General features: G+C 38.5%; 2 protein-coding genes across 10 annotated transcripts in view; both read right to left on the minus strand.

The window, feature by feature from the left end:
* Positions 1 to 1470: 1470 nt before the first annotated feature.
* LOC129779453 (mitochondrial intermembrane space import and assembly protein 40-B) lies at positions 1471 to 2076 on the minus strand. Its single transcript, XM_055786939.1, has 2 exons — positions 1859 to 2076; positions 1471 to 1791 (listed from the first exon to the last, which is right to left on the minus strand). The coding sequence occupies exons 1-2, from the start codon at positions 2074 to 2076 to the stop codon at positions 1530 to 1532; spliced, it is 480 nt and encodes a 159-aa protein (XP_055642914.1). The 3' UTR covers positions 1471 to 1529.
* A 2-nt stretch (positions 2077 to 2078) lies between these two features.
* LOC129779411 (zinc finger protein 892-like) overlaps positions 2079 to 11604 on the minus strand; it is a 9762-nt gene continuing 236 nt past the window's right edge. The window contains exons 1-8 of one of the 9 annotated variants that reach the window (XR_008743651.1): positions 11340 to 11604; positions 11067 to 11282; positions 9899 to 10158; positions 9763 to 9846; positions 9482 to 9705; positions 9342 to 9425; positions 2491 to 9285; positions 2227 to 2367 (exon numbers count right to left, since the gene is read on the minus strand). The exon at positions 11340 to 11604 is cut by the window's right edge and continues 10 nt beyond it. Coding sequence is in view for 6 of the 9 variants with exons in the window: in XM_055786874.1 (XP_055642849.1) it covers positions 9143 to 9285; positions 9342 to 9425; positions 9482 to 9565; positions 9622 to 9705; positions 9763 to 9846; positions 9899 to 10158; positions 11387 to 11439 (792 nt within the window). In the remaining 3 variants the exon portion in view is untranslated. Of the gene's footprint in view, positions 2368 to 2462; positions 9286 to 9341; positions 9426 to 9481; positions 9847 to 9898; positions 10159 to 11066; positions 11283 to 11339 lie in introns of those variants that run through there. The other 8 variants (XR_008743649.1, XM_055786906.1, XM_055786883.1 and 5 more) reach the window with 8 other exon arrangements.

Consider the following 11604-nt stretch of genomic DNA (forward strand, 5'->3'; position numbering starts at 1 on the left):
GTGTGCAAGTTGCGAAAAGCTTTGTACGGACTGAAACAGTCAAGCAGGGTGTGGAACACACAACTGGATGAAGCGTTGAAGGAGTTCGGACTGATTCGTTCCAGTGTAGATCAGTGCCTGTACTTCACTTTCAAGAAAGACGGAAAGATGCTATTCGTAACAATCTATGTGGATGATTTTCTAGTGTTCACGAATGATGCAGAAGCCAAAAAGAAGCTGAAATCTTTCCTGAATTCCAGATTCAAAATGAAGAATATAGGCGAGGCGAAGTTCTGCCTGGGACTGCAGATAACTCGTGATCGAATGAACGGAAAGCTTTTCCTCGATCAGAAAAACTACATCGAGGATGTTTTGAAAAGATTCAACATGGAGAATTCGAAGCCTGTTGCAACGCCAATGGATTCCGGCAATAAACTAGACAAGTCGATGTGCCCCAAGACCCCGGAAGAAGTAGAAGAAATGAAAAAGGTTCCCTTCAAGGAAGCGGTTGGTTCGTTATTGTATGCAGCACAAGCAACCAGACCGGACATAGCGTTTGCAGTTAACTTGGTGAGTCAATTTTCTGCAAACCCTGGAAGACAGCATTGGGAGGCTGTAAAACGTATTATGCGTTACCTTCGTGGCACATGTGACAAGAAGTTGATGTACTTGAAGAGCGGCGATTCCCAGTTGACCGGTTATACAGATGCGGATTGGGGAGGAGATCCTGATACGCGCAAATCAACAACGGGATACGTGTTCAAGAAGATGGGTGGAGCCATCTCGTGGAATGTGAAGCGGCAGTCATGCGTGGCTTTGTCATCTTGTGAAGCGGAGTTCATCGCATTATCTAGAACGACACAAGAGGCGCTCTGGTGGCAGCAGCTTCTTCGGCAGATTGACGGTGAGCAGACAATAGCGATATTTTGCGACAATCAATCCGCAATATGTATGACTCGCAACGACGGATGTAATCCCCGGACGAAGCATGTGTCTATCCGTTACCAGTTTGTGAAGGATGTTGTTGAGAAAGGTGACATCAAGCTCCACTACATCCCTACGCACGAACATCCGGCTGACGGATTTACAAAGGCTTTGGCGAAACAGAAACATATTCAATTCATGGAATTGACCGGGATCGTAGGTTAAGGAGGAGTGTTGGAGTAGTAACCTGCGATCTAAATAGTTGATAGGTAGTATCCTGGAGCAACCTTAGTAACCGTTGTTCGTTTACCAGGATAAATAGATGTAATAAAATTTTCACTACTTGTTCAGACTTTGACCAACTCACACGTTGTTTTATTTCCACTCACAAGTAAAGCATTCAATTTTAAATTCGTCGATTATTATGATAATGGACTTCTAGGCAGGAAACTGTCTTGCTATCTTTTGATTGTTCAATTTTATTTCAGAATATGAAACCACAATGAAGAAGCTATCCAAAATTGATAATTCCTGGATCTTCCGGCATAAAAAATAAATATACACAAGTTGCTCTTCAAACAATCTTCTTTATAAACTAAAACTTTCTACAAAAACTAAAAAATAGCTCAATTATCTTTCTGCGCAACAGTTGCTGACGTTCCTGCGCCAGCGATCTCACTTTGATTGGAAGGTTCGTCCTCTTTGAGGGATTCCTTTTCTGGGTCCTCCGCTTCATCGACCAACGCGCCAAGATCCAGGCCACCGCCACCTCCTTCATCATCGTCATCCTCCGGTTGAGTCTGTTTGTACACTCCGGGATAGTTAGCCATGCAATCCTGCATTATCTTAAATGCATCGTAACAGTCCGATCCCTTGGGTTGTGCTTCGCTATGAAATTCAAACATGTTTCCAATATTAACGTTTGCTCCGTTCTTCTATAATCACAAAAATTCACCTAAAATGAAAACACGAAAAAGCCTCTCGAAACTCCACCCCGCAAGGGCCTGTCGCCATCCCTCCGAGACACGGACAACTCCAGTTAATTTCCCCACTTTCCAATATCAACCCCGGACTAGCTTCCGTCTCTGGCAACTCGATAGTGCTCGGCGTCGCATGGTCCTCTTTGGTAGCAAAAATTACCTTATCCTTACCGAAACTCTTACAGAACGACATCCTCACAGCTCTAGGAAAGAATCCGTCAAACCAAGCAGCAGGGGAGCCGCCTTGTTCACCACAAATGCACAATCTATATCCTGGAATTCACCGGTCAGCGTAATTGCGGTACGCAGTTTCACATAGAATTCAACCGGCACCCGGACGATGGCACGCGATCTCACTGCGTCAAATTTAAGAACGTCCAGCGTTGTGAGGCCACCGATTTCACCGAATATTTTCACCAGCGAGCGCTCGAGACAACTTTTGAAGTACACAGGCTGTAACTGTTCCGGTTCCGAGGCTAACTTGCTGCAATAAGCAAACAGAGAAGGCGGGATGAAAACGTGTTTCATAATCACTATCGGTCGGGCGGAGGGCGTGGAATTATAACGACCAGTACTTACAGAGAAACATCTAGATAGTAGAACTTACTCATTATACACGCGAGCAGTGGGAATTTTGCTTCACTCGTTGGTATTGCATCTAACTGAGAAATACTTTCGAAAGGATATATGCTTAACACAAATCATTACGTGCTGATCAACAAAATTTCATACGCTGTCGAACAGGCACCGGCTGATTCAGGTAGAAGATTTTCAATGTTTCGATAGTGTTGGTGAAAAGAAACGATTTACTATTCGCATGGACGACATTGAGCTTCGTTTACGAGTTTTGGGGAGCGTCAATAATTGATTTCCAGGCGGAATGAACACTTTTTTAAAATTAAAATTATAAATAAAAACTTCTCCGTATCAAAATAAAGTTTTTGAAGACAACTTCATATTATAATGAAAAGTTAAGCAAAAATGTCGGAAATGTATCGACATATGGTAAAAAAAGAGTCAGGAATACGTGTTTCAAGTAATTAAATAACATGATGTGAAAATTTTCATTCAAATTTTAAAACTGGCTGCGTGTCTTCAAATCTGATAGAGATTACGCTATCGAGTTTGGGGCGAATATTGAACTCGTGACCTTAAGCGTGAGAGGTACGGATGTTACCACTACGCCAGATCGCCTCCACTAATTTTTTTTTTATTATCTAAATTTATATTATTGCCTTTAAAGTAGGCCTTTTTCCAACGAACAATCCAGTCATCGAGATCGCCTCCACTAAATGTTTTTTGACGTAGAACTACGTCTTTCATTAAGGGTGCCAAATCAGAAAATATGTCACGTTTTTATGAAATAAAGTTAACGTTAATAACTATTTTTGGCGTGAACGGATTTTGGCGATTTACATACTAAACGGATCGGAGATTCCGTAAGATTTGTTTAATATTTTATACATTAGAATCCCCTGGTTTGTAAATGGTTAAAATTCATGAAAACTTTAAGCGTTTCTATTTGCCCATACATTTGTTCTGTCCATTTGTGTGCTTTCCCGAACAGAACTGTCAATAACGACCAACTTATCGACGACCGGTGCAGTGAAAAGCGCTCGCACTGAACCGAGCCACCGCATCGAACAACAACGTAGTAGGCGATTTCGGCGCGTCGGTCGAAAATGTAAACGCCGTTACCCAGGCAGCAACCAAAATCAAGCTCCCCCCGCTGATGGTGAAGGCGGTCGCACTTGACAAACTCATCAGCGAATTTGCATCGATGGGTGTTACAGCAGAGTACAAGCTGTGTGGCATAATTCAGTCTTTTTCCAAGCAGTTAACATGGTTTGTTTTCCGTCATCAAACGGACGCTATGGCAAAGCAGGGGTTATGGTTGTGCGTCAAAAAGTCACAGGAGGGTTGTGTCCAAGACACGACCGCATCGTTGACGTAGGATTCCGTTAGGCTATCTACTGCATGCTGATTTTGGATATGTTTGAAGAATAACATTGTTAAACTCTACGATAATGATTTGGCTCTGTTTTTTCTAGTTGTTAGGTATTGTTGGTTCACTCCACCAGTGTCCATAACCGAGTGACAATGATAGAAGGATGGTGAATAGTCATTAGATGGTGCGTATCACGTACCAAAGCCGTCCTCTCTGGTCCTGGACGAGATGGCTCCTGTGTTATGTATGGGTGAACTAAGGAAAAAAAGGTCATCAATGTAATATAAGATAATTATCATCATCGAACACAAGTTTTCTCACCAGAAAAAAAGTGTTACTTTAGTATAGAGAAAATATATTTGAAGTGGAAAAGGTAATTTAATTTATAATTTTTTATTTTCGGAATGTTTATTCAACCCATTTCCTTTTTGCTTTAAACCAAACGGAACACGAGTACATACCTCAATGCGAATTTCAAGTATGAGCATATGTGCATATTTGAAATCACTTTTTTGAATACTCCTTCATTTTTCCAATTTCGTTCGTCGCATGAACTTTCCTTGGGGGAAAAAATCTTTCGTATTTCAAGTCATGTTAACACAATAGCTACCATATACAATTTTACACTTACAGTTGTGCTAAAAGTTTCACAATACATGATCGATCATTGATATAAAATAAAAGTTCCAAATTTAACATAAAAGTTCCAAATTTAAATTTTATTTATATTTTATCAAGCATAAGTTCTATTCAATTCATTGAAACATCATTCTTCAATCAACCCATCGAAAGATTTTTATTGGAACGAAAATAACAAAAACACACTCGTTCATCGCTCCCAATTTATTCGTCAGCACGTATGCAATCAGCGATGTCCACACTAGTTACAATGAGCACTATCCTTTTTTGCGCGTCTTTAGTTAAACTATCGATCACGAGGGTATTTACATGATTTCCCCCAGACACCTTGGATTTGAAATCTCTGTTAGGGAATACATGTCGGTGGGGATAAAATTCCCCCTTCTTTCATGTATCTGCAATGCCGATTTCCCCCAGGCAGCTTGGTTTTGATGTCTCTGTTAGGGACCCGCCGCATGTGTCGTCAATTTCGACCAACCAGAAGTGGGTATTTCCTTTTGGATAGGGGTTGAGATTTTTCAATTGTTCGATAGTTAGTTTCATGACATATATTATTTTATTCAATGTTATGGAGTGCCGAAATTGATTGACGCAAAAATCTCATCAATCCATCATGAAATGGCTGAGCAATGAGCGTTTGAAATTGGACAATTTTCACGATGTGCTCGATTTTCGATTTTCAATTTGTACCACAATATGTTCCCGAAAGACGTAATCCTATGTCAAAAAATTATTTGAGGAATACCAAGCCAATGGGGCCAAATTTGGTATGTGGAGGATTTAGGGGGTAATAAATATTTATTTGGTGGTTCGACACTCCTCCCTCCTCTCTAACAGAACTAATCAAGCAAATGAAAACAATCTTGAATGTCTCACTGGAATGTTATAAGTTATGTGAGTTCGCGTGCCTGTCGCAAAACTGCCTTCAACTAGGATTGCATTTGCGCTAATATTGATCATAATGAAGCATTGCTACTATTTTCGAGGTTGTTATCAACAAAAAGAGTTTATTTCACTTGTTTAGTAACCAAGAAAGTAAATGTCGTTCAGGAATTGTGTATGTGATTAGGTTTCGCTTGCCAGTAACAAAACTTCCTCCCCTAAGGGTGACAGCTGCGCTTCTCTCGAGCATGAGAAAGTAATGCAACTTTTCTCGGGACCAGTAATATTAACAGAAGCGTTTCTTTTGAGAATAGCGCAAAATGATGAGAAGTGTTTATATTCCTAGTAGTTTCAAGCCACCAATGTATGGCTCTGTATGCATGCTATGGTGAACGCTTGTTTGGCGCTTGGTTTACGTTGTACGAACGATGCCTAAAGGTGCGATTCCTTTGAGGCAATACTAAATAACATGTAGCGTGATATTTGATACTGACGAGTGTTGTCATTGATGAAAAGTTGTTGTTGTTTCCATGCGGTGTCAAAGATATATTGATGTAGTTATGAGATGTGAAATAATGGTGCTGGTGCAACATGTATATAATCGACTGTAGCCGAGTCTATATAAATTTCGAAAAAGGCCACCGGAATAGCGTTCGAGGTAAATTTTCAATGCATTGACATGAAATAAATTGCGACATACGATCAGCTAGTGTATTGTTTTGCGAGGGCAAGAATGAATCATCAATCAATTATCGTCAACTGATTCTACAATTAAAAAAAACCGTTTCAGAGATTATTCTACTAAGCAGTTGTTTCTAAAATTTCACAGCATTATAGAATAATATCCGAAGGTATAAACAAGCGACTTATATAAAATAACAGCGTAGTTCTACGTCAACAATGCGGTCGTATCTTGGACACAACCTCCTATAATTTTTTATTATCTAAATTCATATTATCGCCTTCAAAGTAGGCCTCTGCTGAAGCAATAGTCTAGGGGTCTGCCAAACGAATGAGACACAAATTCCGGCATAACTCGAGAGCTAATCAAGCAAATGGGGTTAAATTTGGTATGTGGAGGATTTAGGGGGTAATAAATGTTTCTTTGGTGGTTCGACACTCCTCCCTCCTCTCTAACAGAACTAATCAAGCGAATGGAACCAAATTTGGAATGTAGAGGTTTGAGGGATCAAAAAATGGTGGTTTGACATTCCTCTCTAAGGAAACTTTAGGAAAACTCTGAAGGAAAATGAGGAAATTCGGAAAATTGAATTCGCATATGTTCTACAATTACATCGTGGCAAGTGTTGTTAGTCCGTTGGGTGTTTGCGATAACGAAAGTGATCTTTATTCGAAAGTGGAAATGGATTTTCCGGTGAAAAAACGCACTTCTACAAGTTATAACTATATAAATAAAAACGGATCGCCAAAGGTGTTGGTAAGCGCAAAACTCGAGGAATCGTCCGATTTGAGATGTTTCCATTTAATTCTATTTTCTGTATCAAATATGTATTCCATGTAGCAGAGAAACATGTTATTTTCAAGTGATTAAAAATCTTGAACGAGAATTGTGTCTGAAAATAATTTGATATTATAATGACGAGTTTGGTAGTAGTACTATTTATACTAATAGGAAATTCTAAAGGGCCGATTAGAATATAAATCAACGAACAGTTCTGCGATTCGATCCAGTAAGAAAACGTGAATGTTTCATGGTATTGATAACAAAAAATCCGTTTTGGGCTAGACGAAGTTTGTCGGGTCAGCAAGATATAAATAAAAAAAATAAAAATCTGCAAAGAACAATTCAATGTAAATTTTCGTCGGTATAAAACAATTATTAACAAGTTTTTTTAGGTATTTTTCGTTACGTAAGTGTTTTACCATCACTTTTCTTCCCTTTTATCGAATCACTGGTAAGTTTTTTTTTGTTTTTCTTTAGAAATATTGATGTTAAAAAATACGCATTAAGTCGGGAAAGACGGGCACTCCACCGAAGGGAAAGACGAACACATTGTTTTGAGAACAATGTGATTATCCCCTACTTTTTCCATCAACGCAACATGTTTGCAAGATCAACCGGAAGTCATGGATGAACCAGCAGATGCAATAAGCTGTTAAGGGATGGTGCTCCGTGAACACAGCTGCGTTGAATTTCAACATTCCAAGAACAGTCATGCGGCACCTCAAAGATTCCAATTTTTCACCGCAGCTAGGACCACTTCCGACAGGTTTCAGTCAGCAGCAGGATTAAGAAAATTCAAATGAAAGTGACAGAATCGTTGTAAGTATCGAAATCTTCTCGACCTAGAGAGGAGATTCTATGGGAAGTCCATGAAGGAAGTCAGAAAATTGGCTTTCGAACTGACCGAAACAAACGGAGCATTCGTTCGATGAACCATTTCAGATGGCTGGATAAGCCTAGCTTTGCGATTTTTGAGACGTAATCCGAATCTGTCATTTCAGATACCGAAAGCTATTTAAGACATGGAAAAATGAGAAAAATGACAAGACCCTTCTAGGTGATTTGAGTCAAGCCATTTTATTCAATCATTTGTAAGGTCTATTTGAAGACCTCCAAAACCTGTTGAGTACATCAACTTGCATTTCAAATATAGCTTTTCAGTTAGTATTCATACTTTCCTATTTCTTTCCCTTCAAGTGTCCGTCTCTATCGACTTTTTCTTATTTTTTCAAAGATGCCAGACACATCAATTTAGCGAAATTTCCGCCTCAGGAACAAATTTTATTATCAACAGAGAATTAGGCTATCCAGTCGTGGAGAGATAGCTAGGGTAGATAGGGGCAATATGACCATGCGAAGCGAAATGGGCCACCCTTCGTTTGGGCTTGTTATAGAACCAATAACTCTTATTTTCCAACAATTGTGTTAGAAAAACTCTTATTAAGTATCTTCGCGAAAACCGTATTCAAATTCAAATGTTTTATGAAGATATTGAAAGAACGGGGCGGAATAGGCATACCTGCTTGGGGCAGTATGACCAGGTATTTTTTCAACATAACTTGTAAATACAGTTGTCATATTTTGTAAAATATAGCGAATCCGTTTTTAAAACTGAGTTAGTGCCAAAATGACTCTGTTATAAAAAACATTTTCAGTTTCAAGAATGCAGTGGTTTGTTGATGTGTGTTATATAGTCTGATTTGTTCATATTTGCGATGACAAATGTACAGTGTCGACGTCTGGTGGCGATATTAGTGCTTGGGAGATAAATTATTCTCTATCAGATCAGAAGGACCAAGTGCAGTGTAAAAATATAAAAGTTTGAATGAAAATTTATTGTTTGATTTTTTTTGTTTGATACCTAACACATGTAGTCCTGACACTCACTCAACCATTTGTCGATGCATTTCTGTTTGTTCCACAAATAATTACTATTATAATATAAAATCATCATTAGACATAGTTTTCGTTCAATATGTTTCTGCGATATCGATAAAAAACCTCTTATCATCACATAAAATAAATATGCGATACGTTAAAGTAAATTTTCATTCATAATTTTGATTTTGACGCAAGCGATTTCGAAATAGAAAAAAATATGTTTTAATCCGTAAAATCTCCTAGGCTCTCTTTTTGTCGATAATATCCTTCAACTGGTCAGATTATTTAATTGGAAATTTGCATGGTTATGCTTCTAAGCCAAAAAACAACAAAAAAGCATTTTCCTAACACTAATGGTGTTGATTACGTCTCCTATGCAAACATGGGCAGTATGGACTTGATTTAATTTTCAACCGTTTTGAACGACAAATGGATTCTTCAGCATTAAGTAATCTCTTCCGTTGCGATCACCAATGATCCCTGCGCCGGAACGCCTGTATCTTTACCATGTGTTTTCAGGTGTTTTCTTAGGGTTGTAGATTGCTTGAACGTTCTGAGACAATGTGGACATGAGTAGGGACGTTCACCTGCAACAAAATAATCCTGGTGGATGGTTCTTCGCAGTAAAATATATTTAACAAACCTGTGTGAGTTCGAATGTGCTTTTTGATTGCTGAAGGATGCTTAAACGCTTTCGGACAATGTGGACACGAATAGGGACGTTCACCTGCAAGAGAGTGACCCTGCTGAATGGTACATTATACTAAACGGTTCTTTACCAACCCGTATGAGTTCGTATGTGCTGCCTAAGCGCTGTATGTTGGTTAAACGCCTTCGTACAATATGAACAAGAATAGGGACGTTCACCTGCAAAAGCATGACTCTGCTGAATGGTTCATTATACCAAACCATTCTTTACAAACCCGTATGAGTATGAATGTGCTGTTTGAGCGTTGTATGTTGCTTAAACGCTTTCGTACAATGTGGGCAAGCATAGGGGCGTTCACCTGCAAAGGAATGATTTTGCAGGATGGTTTATTGAACAGATTTTTTTTTCACCCAACCAGTATGATTACGAATGTGACACTTGAGTCCTGATTTTGTGCGATATGTTTTTTCACATTTTTCACATTTAAACGGATTTATCCCTGAAATAGATTATCTAGTCAATGTTTACACAAAATAACACTATATTCTCACCCGAACGCAACCGTATAACATCTTTCATGAATTCTTCGTCCCCGAAGTTTTCGTTACATTTATGATGTACTGTTGGATTGTCGTTTTCTTCGTCCATTTCGACGATGAAGAATACCTCTCCGTTTTCGCTCATTTCGGCTTCCTGTTTAATTGGCCCAAAGTTCGTTATTGGTTCTGTCTCAAAAATATTATCATTATCCGACAGCTCGTAGTTATCAATCATCAGCTCTGGCTCCATTTTGATGTCAATTGGTTCGGCACTGGGCAAATAATATGTGGTCGATCATCAGTGGCATTTATGATATTTGTTTGATCGAGCGAAAAGGAATTGTTTGTTGGGGATTATCAAAGCATACTAATAATACCATAAGGCGTTCAATTTTTTAAAAATTTATGTTTTTTAACGATTTTCCTCAAAGAGAAATTATGATCATGGTAATATCCGAAAATAATCATGGTCCGGTTTTAGAAATCACCATTTATCAATGAAAAAAATTTGAATTTTATAGTAGATGTTGCATTTTTTATTGCTTTAGTTTACTGTCATCATAATGATATATTCATAATTTAGAATTTTTCAGAATATTGCCTTTTTTGTGCATTCTAAAGGAGAACAGTATTCAACACAGAGAGACTTTATTTCTGCTACGCGCAAAGGACAACATAAACAAAATAAACAAATTGCAGTGCGCCAAACGGCTGCCATAGTAACAATGTGGACAAACCAACATCAGCGCATCGGACAACTCATGATCAGAATTGAGGTAATCGAAATGCGTTAATTACATGGTTTAGCTATGTAAATCGGATACAAATGGTGTGCATGCATGATGCTTACAATATTTGTAAGTGTTATAATCCAGAAAAGGTCTGAATACGTGCCAAATAATCATCCGGTGATTGATTAAAAGTTAGCTCAAATGTTGGGCTTATTGACACCAATAAAAGGTGGATTTTATAATCCTTTGAAACATTTGAATCCGTAACAATATATATAAAACTATCGTAAATCATGAAATATATATACCTCATATATACCTAGAGGAATTCTCTATCAGAAATAGAATATCTGGGACTAGAATACAAGTTGGTCATGTCGCCCTCTTTGGAAGACTTAGTCTCGGTTTGCAATGAAGCGGTTTACTAAACATTTTCCCAATAAACTTACAGATTGCTGCTAACAAACGCCATTTCACTTCTCCAGCGGAATTCAATTTACGCTAATAAATTTAAGGCACCAAACTATCCAACAGCCGATTCATTCTCTGTATTGCACGAGTAAACAAAGCAAACTGTTTTGTGTTCAATTCGGTCCTCTTGTTTTTACAGTAAGTGAAGCTAGAGACGTCGGTTAATCGTTCGATTGATTCAAATAATCGAATATCTGCAATTTTATTCCAGTAATTTTGTATCGAATAATGAAAAATCAAAACATGAATACATCGAATAATTATATTAGTAAGCGTGGAAACACACTAGACGGCTCACCCGCGCGATTTTCGCAATGACAAGTCGCAGCAGGAACTTGATGCATAACACATTCAGCGGCTCTCGGCGGCTTCACTAGCTGCCATTATTATATTTTTTAGACGGATACAAGACGAATCTATGGTACAAGGTACAACTGTTTGGTCAGTAAACGGATGAGAGGGGCGGTATATAAAGACAGAATGGTGGAAAACGGAAGAGGGGATGTTTACCTGAGC

This window comes from Toxorhynchites rutilus, chromosome 1 (genome assembly GCF_029784135.1).
Source record: "Toxorhynchites rutilus septentrionalis strain SRP chromosome 1, ASM2978413v1, whole genome shotgun sequence".
In the NCBI taxonomy this organism is placed as follows: Eukaryota; Metazoa; Arthropoda; class Insecta; order Diptera; family Culicidae; genus Toxorhynchites; species Toxorhynchites rutilus.